The sequence below is a fragment of the Carcharodon carcharias genome, chromosome 15 (assembly GCF_017639515.1).
Source record: "Carcharodon carcharias isolate sCarCar2 chromosome 15, sCarCar2.pri, whole genome shotgun sequence".
Classification (NCBI taxonomy): domain Eukaryota; kingdom Metazoa; phylum Chordata; class Chondrichthyes; order Lamniformes; family Lamnidae; genus Carcharodon; species Carcharodon carcharias.
Genome location: NC_054481.1, coordinates 27,823,723 through 27,841,902, shown reverse-complemented (window position 1 = coordinate 27,841,902; position 18,180 = coordinate 27,823,723). Strand labels below are relative to the sequence as shown.

The 18,180-nt window shown below is 43.1% G+C and overlaps 2 protein-coding genes across 4 annotated transcripts in view; one reads left to right on the top strand and one right to left on the bottom strand.

Annotated features, from left to right (window-relative positions):
• Window positions 1-299: 299 nt before the first annotated feature.
• On the bottom strand, window positions 300-12,083 carry crym (crystallin, mu). 2 transcript variants are annotated; one of them, XM_041205816.1, is made up of 8 exons: window positions 11,878-12,081; window positions 10,534-10,681; window positions 9,769-9,831; window positions 6,724-6,825; window positions 4,034-4,217; window positions 3,032-3,153; window positions 2,059-2,143; window positions 300-578 (listed from the first exon to the last, which is right to left on the bottom strand). In XM_041205816.1, exons 1-8 carry the CDS (start codon window positions 12,042-12,044, stop codon window positions 502-504), a joined length of 948 nt encoding a protein of 315 aa, XP_041061750.1. In that variant the 5' UTR covers window positions 12,045-12,081; the 3' UTR covers window positions 300-501. The 2 variants fall into 2 exon arrangements, with proteins under 2 accessions (XP_041061750.1, XP_041061749.1); XM_041205815.1 differs by lacking the exon at window positions 300-578 and having other exon boundaries at window positions 1,194-2,143; window positions 11,878-12,083.
• A 5,605-nt stretch (window positions 12,084-17,688) lies between these two features.
• The window catches only part of si:ch211-256e16.3 (kelch-like protein 3), a 32,824-nt gene continuing 32,332 nt past the window's right edge, over window positions 17,689-18,180 (top strand). For both annotated transcript variants that reach the window (XM_041205641.1, XM_041205642.1), the window contains exon 1: window positions 17,689-17,726. The gene's annotated coding sequence lies outside the window, so the exon portion shown is untranslated. The remainder of the gene's footprint in view (window positions 17,727-18,180) is intronic.

The window sequence follows — 18,180 nt, the reverse complement described above, 5'->3', positions numbered from 1 at the left end:
TTCTATTCAATGTAAAATCAACTGGTAATCTCATTAATAACTTGCTCTACAGATATTGTAAGAACAAGGTGTGAACTTAGCTCATTTTAGCAGCTTTTCTTTGAAATGTTTTGACACCAGGTATATCTATAAACACAGTTACAATTAGGGATGAATTTGAAAGCAGACATTTACAGGGCTGTGGGGAACAAGGAGGGGTGTGGGACTATTGGGATAGCTCTTTCAGACTCAATAGCCATCGCTGTTTCATTCTGTATGGTTCTATAAGGTCATGAAACCAAACGTGTAACAAACATTGGTAACAGTTGGGTTGAAGTTTAATAACTGATACTGTGTTTGTGTAAGTTAAGAGGGTTTGTTCCTAACTTGTTGCCACCAGGTTTGCTTTTTCACGAGCTGAATTAAATACATCATTAATTTCTTTCAGTTGTCCCATTATTCTGATTCAACATCATCTCATTCAGTGAAACAATCTTCAGTAGAAGGGAAACTTTTTTTATGTTATGATTTCTGTTTATTTTTAACTTCCCAACGATCATAAACCAGCTTTGCGGTCACTGTGTCTTCAATGGCCATACCTGGAAGAAATGAACAACACACAAAGAAAGGACTTCAGCACACACACCTTCATTTAAGCAACAAAGCTCCTTGGTGAGATCACACCTGGAGTAGTGTGTGCAGTTTTGGTCTCCCTATCTAAGAAAGGATATACTTGCCATAGAGAGAGTGCAGCGAAGGTTCACTAGGCTGATACTGAGGATGGCAGGACTGTGGTATGAGGAGAGATTGGTTTGACTGGGCCTTTATTCACTAGAGTTTAGAAAAATGAGAAGGGATCTGACTGAAATGTATAAAATTCTAAAATGGCTAGACAGACTGGATGCAGGGAGGATGTTTCCCCTGGTTGGGGAGTCTAGAACCAGGGGCCGCAGTCTCAGGATACAGGGCAGGCCATTTCAAACTGGGATGAGGAAAAATTTCTTCACTCAGAGGGTGGTCAACCTATGGAATTCTCTACCACAAAAGGCTGTGGAGGCCGGGTCACTGAGTATATTCAAGAAAGAATTTGATAAATTTTTGGATGTTAGAGGGATCAAGGGGTATGGAGAGAAAGTGGGAATATGGCATTAAGATAGAGGATCAGCCATGATCATATTGAATGGTGGAGCAGGCTCGAAAGGCTGAATGGCCTACTCCTGCTCCTAGTTTCTATGTTTCTAAAATGCCTGGCTTGGTGCAGATTTTGCACATTGGCCACACCTATTCTTGTGCTCACTAAAGTAATGCCAAAAGTACATACGCAAAGGCGGACTCGCTGGATCTTTCTAAAGTTTTTTTTTGTGAAAGTTCTGCCCTTTCCCATTGTGGAGTTGGGCAGAGAGGTGGATTATCCACTAACTGACAAAAAGCAGCAAGGTCCTGGGTTCAATTCCCACTCCCCCAGTCTGTGCTGATTCCACTGGTCTCAGTGCTCATAGGATGTAAAATCAGCCAAATTTCACCCTTAATTGCCAGTGAACCCAGCTGGAAATACATGAGAGGCCAGGGGAGGACAGATCAGATCAGATGCAGTGATGCTGCAGCAGTTCAATGACCTGCTGATGCTCATACATACATGAAAAAAATCATAAATTGGAGGGCAAATGGTGCTGTGATATGGTACCTCAAAAAGCAGTCAAAAACAGGAGCTGTCCAGGTATTTCTATTTCTGTTTTTATGCTGTACTGCACTCACTGGGTCAATGCAAGACCAGAGTTATACTGCACTCTGGATCAATGCAATGCATGAAGCAAAGCTTTCAGTTTAACTGACCGATAAAACACATTGTTCAAGTGGATTCTATGCTATTGTGATGCAATTCTGTGAATTATTTATCCTTTAATGAAAAACTGCAAGAATTAAGCAAATTCTACAACTGAATAAAAATATGTCCAAAGGTTACATTTTTTTGACTAAATTAGAAACTGTATTGAAAATTGCAACACAGCACACAGCTGAAGTGAATGACGAGCTTTGTCCTATCATCAGCTCCCTTAATAATGGCTTGTTTGTTCTCACCCAATGATTTGAAAACTGTGGTCCTCTCACACAGAGCAGGTTTGGTTCCTTTCACCACTTCTCCCAGTTCTGCAAAGATCTCAGCCTGTGAGATCAATTGAAAAGAAGCTTTGATAAACAGCTGCACTCGTTGTTCCATGAACATCAATCAACAAATGCTTTACAATTAGAGATTGTTTATGACTTTAATTGAAGGAGAAGTTAAATCCAACAAGTGGCAAATGAAGGGCAATTCAATGCTTGCATACAATCAGGATTTCACTTTAGCAAATATCAATTTAGTAGTTTTTCTCCAATCTTCCTAGAATTTGCCTTTTAAATCTTACTGCACTCATTTTCCTGCCTTGACAACTTTGTCCGCTTATCCCCTTCTGGTTTCTTGCTCAAGTGGTCATTCTTCACCTGTGAACCTCAACCATTGTGCTATTTGACTTTGGTGTGCATCACCATCTGTACTCACTGGCTGGCAGTACACATGCACTTTCCAGCAATGGAGGAGGGGAAGAGGGAGCAAGATGTCACCAATTAGTGATCAAGAGCAGGAATCCTGACCGCTTTCCCTTCCTCCAATCCAGAGACACCACGAACAAGGTAAGACAACCATCTCGACCTGAGAGAGCTTCCTGATCTTTGTGATTCAGAAACTTGTCAAAGCATCAGGAAATTCCTGTAATCATTTCTGCGGAACGTGGGTGGGTGATTAAATTTACAGGATGTATCAGGAGCAGTATCAGAAAGTATATTTATCTTAGAACAATGGCACGGCAACACAGTGGAGCAAGGAAGAGGTTGGATTCTGAGTGACCTCAGCTGCAGGTCCCCAGTCAGAGAGCTGGAAGAAAACGATGGAAACTATGAATTGACTGTCGTGTCGTGCAACCTTCAGTGCAACAAGAGAATTAAGAATTATTGAACGGCTAGACAATAACATCAAACACCAAAGAAATTACAGAACCAAAGTGGAATGCATTACCTCTGAGAGGATGACGTCACCTGACTCCCTCATAGCTCCCGCTCTGCTATCCACGTACAGGACAGCATCCTTCATTAGCCCATCATCCAACTCCCGCCAGTTTGGTCGACAAGCTCCAACAGCTGAAAGATTAAATAACGTGTCACAAACACACATTAGAGAATTGAACTGGGAAATTCTAACACTTCACAAACAGCTGTTTTTTGAGCTTTTCCCTTCTCCTATAGGCCATCAGAAGGTTGTATGTTCAAATCCCACTCCAGAGTCTTGAGCGCATCGTCCAGGCTGAAACTCACAGTGCATCACTGAGGGAGTGCAGTGCTGAGTGACCACTGTATTGTTGGAGAGGCAGTACTGAGAGAACACTGCACTGTTGGAGGGGCAGGACTGAGGGTGTGCTGTACTGTTGGAGGTGCCATTAAATTGAACCTCTGGCTCAGATAGATGTTAGAGATCCCAGAACCAGTTCCAGGAAGAGCAGCAAGCTGTTCCCAGCAAACATTCTTCCTCTGGCCAACACCAGATTAACTTGCCACTCATTTCATTTACTGTTTTGTGGAATCTTGCTGTGCCTAAGTTTTGCTTCTGTGTTTATCTGCATAAGAACAGCAAATACACTTTCATTGACGCTTAACTGGATGCAAAGCAGGTTGGAATATCCTCAGGATATGAGAGAAGGATGAGAAAAAGTGAGGAAAGAACCAAAATCAACAGAAGGAGGAGCTAGATACACTGAATCCTGGGGTTGAATCTGGACCACTCAGCATGATTCCAACATCCCAAATCCTGGGATTGAGCCAATCATGCTTTCCTGATGTGGTTTTATGCTTTTGAAAGCCATAAGCCCTTTCATTCCCCAGTTAATGTAATGTTTCCTTAAGTTATGCTTTTTAAACATCCTCCAAATGTTTTGTTTAAATTCTCAACCCACTGACTGCAAAAAGAAACACTAAAGTAAATATTTTCCTGCAACCCCTCAAGTCCCGTGAGGTTGTTACATACCATTAACATGGGCTCCAGGCTTTACCCATTCTCCAAATAGGATGGGCTCTGTTGCCATGGTGACTGTTATCACCACATCAGCATCGAGAACAGCTTCTTTTGCCGATGCACAAATCTGCACTGGTCCCTTAACTGTTTCAGCAAACTTCTGAACCCGCTCTCGAGTTCGGCTCCACACTTTCACCTGTGATGACCAATGAAACAGAAGTTACTTTAGTTGAAAATGTAACAGATAAATAAACAGTGCAAATATTTCCAGCAGAACAAAGAAGCCAAGAGGAGATTTAACCAAGCTCGTTAAAATTACTATGGGAAAGATTATTTCCTCTAGTGGTCCCACAAACAGCAATGTGATTGTGACCACACAATCTGTTCCTGTGGTTTTGACAGAAGGATAAATATCGGCCCAGAAAAGGGGAAATAACATCCCTGATCTCCAAAATAGTGTCATGGGATCTCTTATATCCACGTGAGGGGACAGATGGGGCCTCAGTTTAATGTTTCATCCAAAAGTTGGCACCTCCAGTGGTCAGCACTCCCTCAGCAATGCACTGGAGTGTCAGCTTTGATTTTTCTGCTCAAGTCTCGAGTTCAGCTTGAACCCATGACCTTCTGATTCAGACATGACAGCATTGCCCACTGAGTCACACAGAGGGCTGTTGAGTCACAAAATCCTTTGCCACAGGGTGTGGTTCAGGTAACTTTTAAGGGCAAATTGGATGAAAATTTGAAGCAGAGAGAGATACAGGATTATGAGGAGACAGTAGGACTGGGGAAAGTAGCTTTGGATCACTCCAGTAAAGAGTCAGTACAGACACAATGGACCAAATGGCCTCCATGGATAATTAGTTTATTTTTATATTTGCTTGTGAAACACTGAATATACTGAATATTGTGTAACTCAAAAACCTTAAAAAATTCTTCAGCAGAAAATGAATATTGAAAGAGGGCCCCCTCCTTCTACCAACAGAACAAACACACATTCGCATAGATACACACACACAAACAGCTTCGGGGGTAAGGTGAGACTTGCATCTTCACTTATCAACTTGTGCAGGAGGACAGGGTTTAGTTTAAAGATACCTGATTTCTCCTCTCACCACCCATTCATATACAGAAAGGTGTTTTGATTTTGATTTCCCTCTTTATAAGTGGTGGCATATTTCCCAACCCCTCGATTTTGGTGTGATCCAATTCCTATTAATAACCCCACAGCAAACGTGAGATAGGGTGAACTTAGTGGGGTAGTTTATTTGCACAGACTCAATACGTGGGGAGGGAGTGTCACTACATAGCCCCCTGTGCATTCATACAGTGAGCGAGAGAGAGGGAGAAAGAAAGATTTATAGGGCAAAGGCCACAGAGTAAATAATTATTGTTTCACATGAGCCCAGAGTCCAATGGTGTATTCCTTCACAGAGGTCAGCAACTGAAAACTGATTCTGGATAATTCACTTTTCCAGTAGAGATGACTTCCATGGTGAGATAGGCACACAGAGGTGAATTAGTTTTGTAGGCGATGGTATGGAAGTTCAGAAGTTCTTGTAGAAACAATGTAAATGGGGGCCAGTCATTCAGACTTGGACAGAGCCCCTTTTCCGAGTTGCTGCTTGATAGGTGGAAGATGACAGACTGATTTGCAGTACAGCATGACAGTATAACTGGTTCTCCTAGCTGGGGGTTGGTGGAGGGGTCATATCACATGACTCCCAACTCTCAACTTCAGCTTTGACAAAGGGTGTATATTCCTTTGTCTGGGTCCTGAGATTGTTAATGTTCCAACCATTAAGAATTTGAAAGGAGGTTGCAGGGCCCTTTGTCCTAGCAGACTAGTAGACTCCAGTGGACAGGCCTAACTTATGAGATGTAGATGACCTTTATATAATTCCCTTTGAATTTGGTCTCTGCAGTCCTCAGGGTCATTAGTGTCTCTTCAGAGATAATGAGGTAACAGCTTCTCTGATACTGCCAGAAAGTTCCTTTTGTTCAGGGCTACAGGCAGACATAGCTTCAGCTTTTTCAAAGTCTTTGTCCAGTTTTTAAAATTTTAGAAATTAGCCAGAAGGACATCTAAACATTTTATTAAAATATTGAGTGTGAGGTATTAGCCCCCTGACACATACAATCCTGAACATTGGCAGCTCCCCTTCTCAATTAAGACCCTCCAAATAACAGAGGCATCAAAGCTTGGCAATGCAGATGTCAAGAGGCAAACCACAGAGAGTGGGCAATCCCATGAGGAACCCCCCGGCTCCTCTCAGACCCTCCCAGGAACCATGTAAAGTGTGACGCAGGTGCATGATGGACAGCAGATTGTCCTTCTCCTTCCCCTTTGTGGCTCTGGTATTTGAGAAGAGAGGGAATAATAGAGAGGGTTCTGCACTAATATCTTATTAACACATGACTCTAATTAGCTGTAAAAAATTGAAAAGCTGAGATCAATAGATTTTTGCAGCTAATGAAGGATATAAAAGCATATGAAGCCAAGGCAAGTGGATGAAGTTAGGGTAAGGATCAGCCATGACCTCACTGAATGGCAGCAGACCAGGCTCAAGGGGCTGAATGGCCTCCTCCTGTTTCTATGTTAAGGTTATTTCTTTTTCCACACACAAGTATGCACACACAAGCACAGACACAAATATGTACATGAAAGATGGAGAAAAGAAAAGAGAGAAAAATTGTTAAAGTACCTGCTTGAATGGAAACATTTGGGTGAAGATTTCATAGTGACTCACAGCCACAGGCCCGGCTCCCAAAATACATAACACATCCAGGTTCTTCCGCTGCAGGTACTGAAACAAAATGGACAAAACTGAGATTTAGACAAAGAATCTGACTTGAACAAAACAGCTTTGGTTTTCTTCTCTCTCTGAGGTAGCAGGGTGTATGATATGTGACAGCCTGTGGGACTGGCATTATAAACTTGAGTGGCCCATCCCCCAGGCCGGCAATTGTTCCTACGGCTGTCACTACATTGAGAAAGGAATTGACTTACTGCATCATGTGCCTGAACCACTCTGCAAACATACTTTGAAGTGAAGTGACTGTTAACCAGGGAAACATGACAGCCATTTTTCACACAGCAAGATCCAACAAACCGTGATGAGATGAAATACTGGTTAAAAGCAAAAAACTGCGGATGCTGGAAATCCAAAACCAAAACAAAAATACCTGGAAAAACTCAGCAGGTCTGGCAGCATCTGCAGAGAGGAACACAGTTAACGTTTCGAGTCCAAATGACCCTTCAATAGAACAAATACTGGTTAACCTGTTTACGGCGGTGTTAGTTGCGAGATGAATGTTGATTGAGGGCACCAGGAAAATCTCCCTTCCTCACCTTTGTGATTTTTGTGGGATTTGAATAGGCAGACAAGACATTGGTTTAAGACCTCACCTGAAGTTGATATCCTGCCTGAATACTGTCAGGATCTCCAGGTTAGAGACCTGGCCCCTACTTCACTCTGCTGTATATACATTTCTGGGAGAATTTGTTGTTATAATTTTTAAACTTGAATGAATAACTTGTGGGCTTCCCTCAATGGGGAGCTGTCCTTCCTCGTCGACACAGATGAGGAAGCTCCACAGGGATAGGGAGGGGCAAAACCATGGAGGGATTCGGAAACATGGATGAGAATTCTGAAAATGGGCGGAATTTAATGCTCCCACCAGCAGTGAATTTGGAGGTGGGTGGAGGAGTTAATTGGGTGGGAGATGCAGTATAGAACCAACCCCCCCCCCACCGACTTTCTGCCTGGACACTATTTGAGGCATTCATGCGGACAATTAATGCCCACTTAAAGGCCTCATCCCACCTCCAGCAATGGGTGGGGGTTGCCATGCAGGGAGCCTGAGAAGCAAACTCTGTCGGGTTTGCTTGCAGGCTTCTGGGGAGGGTACCTCATTCAAAGACAACACTGCCTGATGAAGAGACTGCCCATGCCACCCCACCCTGAAACCCCCACCCAGGCATCGGAAAGTCCGGGAGTGACCCACTGAGAGCCACCCCCTAACCCCCACACCCCACTCCTAGCCAGCCACCCCCTCCCTGAAATCCCGTCTCACCCTTGCTCACCTGTGACCTGGGTCCCTCATCAATCCTAAGCCTCTGTAGTGGGTTCATTACCAGCATAATATGCAACATGAGCTACCAGCCTCTGATTGGCTGGCAGCTCTTGGAGGCAGGATTTCTATCCCTATGGTCCTAAATCCTGGGGAAGGCCTGACTGGTCAGATAAGTACCTAATGGGCACTTAATTCATGTGGGCCTTCCCAGTGGAGGCAACACGGGGCTCCTGCCAGTTTTCCAACCAGCGGGCAAGACCCACATTGCCAACATCAAATTCTGCCTGTGTGGGTGAGGTTAGAAATGGGTTTGAATAACATGCCCTCGTAGTCAAACTGTCTGCCAGCATCCACTACGCTCATGTATGAATGACCACTCAGGTGGACTAGAATACAAATGGATGGAAGTTATACTTCAGCAACACAAAGCCCTGGTTAGACCACACCTGGGTACTGTGAGCAGCTTTGGGCATCAGACCCAAGGAAGGACACACTACCTAGGAGTGCAATATAGACTTACCAGATTGATAGTTGGAGTCCAAGGGTTAAATTATGAGGAGAGATTAAACAAGCTAGGGTTGCCATCCCTGGAAATTAGAAGGTTGAGGGATGATTTGGTTCCCCTTTTCCAGTTATTAAGGGAAGTAATTTGGGTAGATAGAGAGAAACTATTTCTGCTTGTTATGGATTCTGGGGCTAGAGAACATTGTCTAAAAATTAGAAACAGACCTTTCAGGAGTGAAATTAGGAAACACCTGGAATATTGTGTCTCCTTATCTGAGGAAGGATGTACTTGCTGTAGAGAGAGTGCAGCAAAGGTTTACCCGACTGATTCCTGGGATGGCGGGACTGACATATGAGGAGAGATTGAGTCGATTAGGATTATATTCGCTGGAGTTCAGAAGAATGATGGGGGATCTCATAGAAACCTATAAAATTCTAACAGGACTAGACAGGGTAGATGCAGGAAGGATGTTCCTGATGATGGGGGAATCCAGAACAAGGGGTCACAGTTTGAGGATATGAGGTAGACCATTTAGGACTGAGATGAGGAGAGATTTCTCCACCCAGAGATTGGTAAGCCTGTGGAATTCATTACCACAGAAAGTAGTTGAGACCAAAACATTTTCAAGAAGGAGTTAGATGTAGCTCTTGGGGCGAAAGGGATCAAAGGGAATGGGGAGAAAGTGGGAGCAGGCTATCGAGTTGGATGATCAGCCAAGATCATAATGAATGGCAGAGCAGGCTCAAAGAGCCAAATGGCCTATTCCTGCTCCTAGTTTCTATGTTTCTATATAAAGGATGGCAAAAGTTTGGAATTCTTTGCCACAACTGATGCTAGACCAATGATTAATTTTAAATCTGAGATTGATAGATTTTTGTTAACCAAAGGTATTCAGGGATATCAGGCAAAAGCAGGTATACGGAATTAGGTCACAGATCAGTCATGATCTCATTGAATGTCAGAATAAGCTTGAGGGGCTAAATGGCCTCCTCCTGTTCCTGCATGAGCTATTAGAAGGTAGTGAATGGCCTGCTGTCCATGGATTCACAGCCCAGCACAAAGTATCCTCAGGAAATGAGAACAGAAAGTAAGCCCTTCTCACTGGAAGAAAAACCCCTTCCCATCACCTCATGTGGTGATTTTGCCCACACTGACAATTCTTCATTACCTTAGTTGCTATGGCAGAAACGGCAGCAGTCCTCTTTTCAGTGATCACTGCTCCATCCATCACCTTCAGAAACACAGAGAAAAAATGATTTACCCTTCAACAGATAACACACAGCACAACACCACCCCCTCCCCACCCCTCCACCCACCATCGACACTCCAGTTATCAACCCAGTTTTCGTGGAAAAAGACCCTTGTTTCATATTCCCTTAATCCCAAGTCCCTCCGTCTGTTACAAATCAATTGCAGCACCCAAGGAAGCAAAACTCAGTTTGTTTTAGACTCACCTTCATGACTGTACCAATCCTACCAAATCAAACCTGGAGTTCTCCACTCCCTTATTCCCAGTATTGAAGAAGGAACCCCTGCATTAGGCCAAAAAAATGCAGGTCGCATTGTACCACAGTTTAATGTCAGTGATTGAAAGATGTAAATTTTACAGATAAACCAGAGTGCAAGTGTTGTTCACACTCTTCCCTCAAAGTGAAGTGGGAGAATTCCTAGGCTGATTAACAGTCTAACAAGCTAACATCAACACTCTCTAGCCATAACCTTCCTTATACCATCCAATGGGGGATTAATTCTATGCTGCGCGAGGGTTATAGACTTCCACAACCCATAAAAACTTTTTAGGGGCAGGAGGGAGCACACCTACACCCATAGCTGATACACACAGACTGAAGATACAGGAATGGGGCATACACAACAGTTATACAGTGAGTGGACAAACAGGTACAGGGATGGAGCACACACAACGGATACGTACTGCCTTTAAGGTGCCATTGCTTGGGTCAAACAGCAGCACTGTAGCATGATGAGATGAGTTGGTAGGACTGATTGTCTGATAAAATCTGACGATTTTTGTCACCAAGGCATCATCCTCCGCACTGTACGCTGGCATCACTCCTAAAAAACTGAGCAATGTTTAACCATCAGTTCAACAGAAGAAGTGGAAACAAGGTGAATATTTACATAAAGCAGAAAAGATTTGACAAGTTCCCTAATTACAAAAAGCAAACTGAGACAATATTGTGCGTTAAACACCTGTCCAACTCCAAAATGATCAAAATATGATCAAGGGATTTCCCAGCAGTGTGGGTGAGGGATAAGGGGAGGAAAGAATTGGGGTAAAAAGGTGAGGTCAAGGGAAAGCAGAAGGGCGATTTGACTTGTTCCTGGACATGAAAAATTACAGCAAACACCGCACAACAACACAAAGTATAAAATATATTGACGTGGCACAAGTCAGGAGTGTGATGGAATACTCTCCACTTGCCTGGATAAATGCAGCTCCAACAATACTCAAGAAGCCATCCAGTGATGGATGGCTACACCATCCAGGACAAAGCTGCCTGCTATGTCGGCACCCCATCCACCACCTTCAATATTCACTCCCTCCACCACCGACACGCACTGACTGCAGTGTGTGCCATCCACAAGATGCACTGCAGCAACTCAACCAAGCCTCCTTTGACAGCACCTTCAAACCCATGACCTCTACCACCTAGAAGGATAAGGGCAGCAGATGCCTGAAAGTTTCCACCTGCAACTTCCCCTCTAAGTCACACACCATCCTGACCTGGAATTGTATCACCGTTCCTTCACTGTCGCTGAGTGAAAATCCTGGAATTCCCACCTTACCTCCACCACATGGACAACAGCAATTCAAGAAGGCGGCTCACCATCGCCTTCTCAAGGGCAATTAGGACTGGGCAACAAATGTTGTGATGCTCTCAACCCATGAAAGAATAAAAAATATATAAGTCTCCAGCACTGGTTGTTGGAGCTGGGCCCTGTCTGCTCATTTGGTTGTTCATTGGTGTCCCAAGTTTCACCAGTGTGACCTCCTCGGCCCTGGGATGTGGACTGATTGAGCGGATGGAACACATTGAACCCTAAAGATGGCAGGTGCACGGGAAATATTTTTTTGGTCCTGGTCTGTCTTGGGCAGCAGAAGTTTTTGCAAGAAGTTAGCGTTGTTTTTGACAACAACAAAAAGTTGTGCACTAAGTATAAAAATGTCCCCGAGCTCCCCTCTGCAAGTTCAGGATCCCAGGCTGCTTTACTTTGATCGTTCTCAGTGCGATCTCTGGTAAAAAAAAGTTCTCACCCGTTGTACTTGGCCACGGGCACCGTGCTCCGGACCGGCTGCTCCACTCCGCCGCCGCCTTCGCTCGAGAAATTGGCCAGAGCTCTCTCCAGCACCGGGAGCAGTTCCGAATACTGCAGAAGCTGTTCGATCTGCCCGGAGCCGATGTAGATCAGCTGGTCGGCCATTCCGAGAGGGCAGCAGGACTCCTGCCCGATGGTCACGAGTTTTGAAAGCGCTTCAATTTTACCTTGGCAGTCCTAGTCTGTTCACTAGTAACTCGGAACCAGAGAGACTCAATCAAGCAGAATTTGCTGAACGACCTGATTAAACATTAGCTTTTTATATATATATGCTTCAGTAATATGTCACTGATAATATGCACTGTGTATCCAATAATGTGCACTGCAGCCAGTGAACCATTGGGACAGCCTTATTTGCATTTTTCTATAAAACTTCACAAACTATTAATCTGAAGAAGAGTTAAAGATATGTTACGTTTATGCAAAGAAAAGTAAGTGTAAATTGTAAGAATTTGGTGATAGATGAGGGAAAAAATATTCGTTCACGAAATCTGATGTCGCTGGCATAACCAACATTTATTGCCCATTTGTCATTGCCCTTGAGATGGTGGTGGTGGTGAGCCAACTTCTTAAACTGCTGCAGTCCCTGTGGTGTAGGAATGGTCATAGTGCTGTTAGAAAGGGAGTTCCAGAATTTAAACCCAATGACAGTGAAGGAACAGCAATAATAGTTCCAAGTCAGGCTGGTGGGTGACTTGGGGAGAACTTGCAGCTGGTGGTACCTGCTGCCCTTGCCCTTCTAGGTGGTAGAGGTTGTGGGTTTGGAAGGTGCTGTTGAATGAGTTGATGCAGTGCATCTTGTTGATTGTATACATTGCCAATGTTGCCAAGAATGAATGTTTAAGGTGGTGGATGGGGTGCCGATAAAGTGGGCTGCTTTGTCCTGGATGGTATTGAACTTCTTGAGTGATGTTGGAGCTGCACTCGTCCAGGCAAGTGGAGAGTATTTCATCACACTCCTTGTGCCTTGTCAGAAATGCAATGCTTTAGGAAGTCAGTGGATGAATCACTCATGACAAAATTTCTAATCTCTGCCACAGTATTTATATGGCTGATCCAGTTACATTTCTGGTTAATGGTAACTCCCAGCATGTTGCTGATGAGGAATTCAATTATGTTAATGCTGTTGAATGTCAAGGATGGATGCTTGGATTCTTTACTGTTGGAAATGGTTCTTGTGTGATGCAAATGTTACTTGTTACTTATCAGTCAAAGCTTGAATTTTATCCAGGTCTTGCTGCATGAGGCACTTATCTGAAGAATTATGAATGGAACCAACATTATTAGCATGTGTCAGTCTTGGTTTTGCTCCTTACACACAAGAGGGGGGTTAATTTAAACAGCCCTGTTTTCTCCTCTCACCACCCATCCCTAAACAGAAAGATGTTTTGATTTCCCCTTTTATAAGCGGAGGCATATTTCCTAATCTCTCAGTTTTGGTGTGATCCAATTTTGTATTAATAACCCCACAGCAAACTCAAGATAGGATGAATTCAGAGGGTTAGTTTTTTAGCACATTCTGAAATGCGGGAGGGGGGGTCACAATGTAGCCCCCTTTGCATTCATACAATAAAAGAAGGGTAGAGAAAAGAAAGATTTACAGGGAAAAGTCCACAGGGAAAATAATTATTGTTTCACGTGGGCCCACAGTCCAGAATCAACATCCAATGAGGTATTCCTTCACATAGATCAGCAGGTTGAAAACTGATGCTGTATGATTCACTTTTCTGATGGAGTTGACTTCACATGTTGAGATAGGCATGCAAAGATGAATCAGTCTTGTAGGCAATGATACAAGAGTTCCAGTAGTAAAAGTGTAGATGGGGCCAGATATTCAATCTGGACAGAGCCCCTTTTCTATGAGGCTGTTTGTAGATGGTAAATGGCAGACTGAGTTCTGCAGTTCCATAAGGCAACATTACTGGTTCCATAAGCTAGATCCAAGCCACATGACTCTAATCTCTCAACAACGGCTTTGACAAACGGGGTCCAATTAGGCTACAGTTGACCAGTTTGGCTTATGAAATGTAGATTGTCTTTGTATAGTTCTCTTTGAATTTGGTCTCTGCAGCCCACAGTGGGTCATCAGTGTCTCTTCAGAGATAGCCAGGTGCAAGTTTCCACGATAGTGCCATGGGACACAGACAGGCATAGCTTCAGCCATTTTAAAATGTCTTTGTCCAGTTTTAAAATTTTTAGAAATAGCCATGAGAATATCTATATCTATATATAAAATGTCCAGCATGAGGCCTTAGTCCCCTCACAATCTCATCTCTGCATCAGAAATTTGTGGGTTCAAGTTCTACTCGTCTGACTTGAGCATAAAATCTTGACTCATGCTGCCAATGCATACTGAGGGAGTGCTGCACTGTTAGAAATATTGTCTTTCCAATGAGACATTAAACCAAGGCCCCTTCTGTTCTCTTAGGCGGATGTAAAAGATCCCAAGGCACTACCATTCAAAGAGCAGCAGGTGTCCTGGCCAATATTTACTCCTTAACTAATGTTACTAAAACAGATGATATGGTCATTATTACATTGCTGATTATGGGAGCTTGCTGTTTGCAAATTGGCTGTTGTATTTCCTACATGACAACAATTGAAAAAGTATTTGCTGCGCTTCAAAAGTATTAATTTGCAGCGAAGTGCTTTGGATATTCTGATGTTATGGAAGGTGTTAAAGAAATGCAAGTTCCTTCCTTATAGGCATATGTTTGCATATACAAGATGGAGACAAGAGGGAAGAATATTTCAAAGTTATTAATCTGGGTATCGAGTGGCACTATTGTTAAGGAAAGTCTAACTATATATATATATATATTTAGCATTGCTTAAAACATCTTTCTCTCCCTCACTACAAAGGCTTAGCTTAATAACTGGGTTTGCATACAATACACAGGGAGAATAAAGCTTAATTGCATATAATTAACACGTGGTTTTGGAAGTCTACATTTATATTTAGGGATGTCATGTATTTGGAAGTAATGTTAATTAGAGTCATGTAATTATTTGGTACATAATACTTAGCTATTTATCTTTCACTCACCACATATAGTTCTTGTATGTATCTTCATGTAAATTTGACCTCATTAAATTACAAATTATTCTCCTGGGGAAATGAAATACATTGTAACAACCTGTGATTCTGCAAATTGCCAAGGAAATGTTCATAATAAAAGCGTCAGTTATTTTTAAATATTCAATTTCTAAATTTTCATTTAAAAATGTAACTTTACAGATTAATAAACAACATTGCACATTCACTTTATTTCAATTTTTCTGAAGGCCTGCACCCAATAAAAGAACTAGTCTCTCTGTCTCTCTATTCCATTTGCCATCTGTACATTTCTGTTTAATGTTCCATTTGTACAATTGTACTGTCTTAATGCCATGTCACATATTAATTCCTTCATTACTGTCAGGTACCAGGAGGGCAGAGGAAATGTTTCAGGGATGTCTTCAAAGCCTCCCTGAAAAAATGCAAAATTCCCACTGATTTGTGGGAATCTCTTGCTCGAGACCACCCAAACTGAGAAGGTGATTGAAGGAAAGGGAAATAAAGGACCATGGGAGCAGAAATAAAAACAGAAAATGCTGGAAAAACTTAGCAGGATCAACAGTACCCATGGAGAGAGAAATAGAGTTAATGTTTTGAGTCCGTATGACTCTCCTTCAGACTATGAGAGCAGGGCAGGCACATGAAATCAGGGATTCTGCTAATATGGAGGATGAACACCAACACAGGCTGTTTGGGCGGAATGTCCCATTTCTGTGCTGTAATTTTATTATTAATGTTGCCTATCATTGTATATTACACAATGAGTTGTTATGATCTGGAATATGCTGCCTGAAAGGGTAGTGGAAGCAGATTCAATAGAAACTTTCAAAGGAAAATTAGATAAATACTTTTTTTATTATTTCACAAAGTGGACATCACTGGCTAGGCCAGCATTTATTGCCTATCCCTAATTGCCCTTGAGAAGGTGAAGGTGAGCCGCCTTCTTGAACTGCTGCAGTCCATATGGTGTAGGTACACCCGCTGTGCTGTTAGGAAGAGCTTCCCAGGATTTTGACCCAATGACAGTGAAGGAGCAGTGATATATTTCCAAGTCAGGATGGTGTGTGATTTGGAAGATGTTCTGCTGCACTTGTCCTTCTAGGTAGTAGAGGTTGTGGATTTGGAAGGTGCTATCGAAGGAGGCTTGGTGAGTTGCTGCAATGCATTTTGTAGAGTGTACGCAATGCTGACACTGTATGTCGATGGTTGAGTGAATATTTAAGTTGGTGAATGGGATGCCAATCAAGCAGGCTGCTTTGTCCTGGATGGCGTTGACCTTCATAAGAGTTGTTGGAACTGCACTCATCCAGGCAAGTGGAGAGTATTCCATCGCACTCCAGACTTGTGTCTTGTAGATAGTGGACAGGCTTTGGGGAGTTAGGGGGTAAGTTATTCGCTGCAGAAGGGGAGAAATTTGTAGGGCTATGGGGAAAGAGCAGGGGTAGATGGAACTGATTGAATAGCTCTTTCAAATACCTGGCACAGGAATGAATGGCCTCCTTTTGTGCCCTTGGCCCCCTCCTATTTTTTATTTCAAACTGCCATTCAGCAATATCATCCAAAAACACAATGCCAATTTCCACAGTGTTGACACCTAACTCCACTTCACCACCATCTCTCTTGACTCCCCCACTGTTGCTAAATTAACAGTCTGTTTGTCCAACATCCAATACTGGATGAGAAGAAATTTCCTCAAACTAATCATTGACAAGACCAAAGCCATTGTCTTCAGTCCCTGCTACATATTCTGTTCCCTATCAACTGCATCCCTCTCCCTGGCAACTGTCTGAGGCTGAACCAGACTGTTTGCAACTTTGGCATCATATTTGACCTTGAGATGAGCTTCTGACGACACACCTGCATTGACATCAAAACCACCTATTTCCTCCTGCATAATATCACCCAACTTTGCCTTTGTCTCAGCTCATTTGCTGCTGAAACCCTCATCCGTACTTTTGTCATCTCTAAACTTGACTATTCTCGTGCGCATCTGGTCAGCCTCCCAGGTTCTAACCCTCTGTAAATTTGAGGTCATCTAAAACTCTCTTGCCCATATCCAAGCTCACACCAAAATTCCGTTCATCCATTACCTCTATGTTTGCTGATTTACACTGGCTCCCAGTTCAACAGCACATTGATTTTAAAATTCTCACCCATGGCTTTCTCCCTATCTCTGTAATCTTCTCCAGCCCCACAACCCTCCTGAGATCTCTGCGATCCTCCAACTCTGGCTTCTTGAGCATCCCTGACAATCACTCCATCCATCATTGCCAGATGCACCTTTGACCTTTTTGAGCCCTTAACTCTGGAATTCCCTCCCTAAACCTTTCTACCTCGCTCTTCTCTTTCAAAACTTTCTTTAAAACCTATCTTTTTGACCAAGCTATTGGTCATTTGCCCTAATATTTCTCTGCTATAATATTGTTTGATAATGCTGGTGAAAAGCGCCATGGGATGTTTGTTAAAGATCTTAATGCTGCATAAATACAACTTGTTATAAAATTCTATGAGAGATAAACATAGGCCAGTTATTGGATTGGACCTTTCTTCTACCCCCCTGAATTAAAATTCCATTATTTCATTGCCTAGTCCTTGCTTTTTGATTCCTACAATGGTGCATGCTTGTGTGTGTGTGGGAATGGGTGGAGCTAAACTAGCGGAAATAAGGGCTGGCGGATGATTTCCGTTTCCGAGTACAGTTCTAGTGAAGGAGTGGGCAGTGCAGCCAGGTAGGTGCGTGCAGTGATCAGGTTGGGTGATTGACAGCTCTCGGGTCTGACAGTGACTCGGTCGCAGACAGAGCGGGGTTCCCGTCTGGGGCGGCTTTCCGCTAACACTCTTATTGCAAATTAAAGGATCAATAACCCAGCTTGTGCCTAGTATTGCAAAAATTGGAAGAAAGGTCAATTGAGCATTTGAGAGCCGTCCCATCGATCACTAAGCATATCGAGGGGAGGATTTGGATTGTGTTGGTGAGGGGTGTGCCCCTCTAATCGCTTCATGAGCTCAGGTGTTTCTTACTGTTACACTGAGTAGGTGATCCCACCATCACTTTCCTCAGTTGAATATTGCAGTGCTGCGTTTCTGTGTATGCCAAATTGCCTATTGCTTAAACTGGGTGTGTTAGTGACAGAGTTCTGCTGTATTCATTAGTAGTAACGCATACATTGTAATAATAGGCGC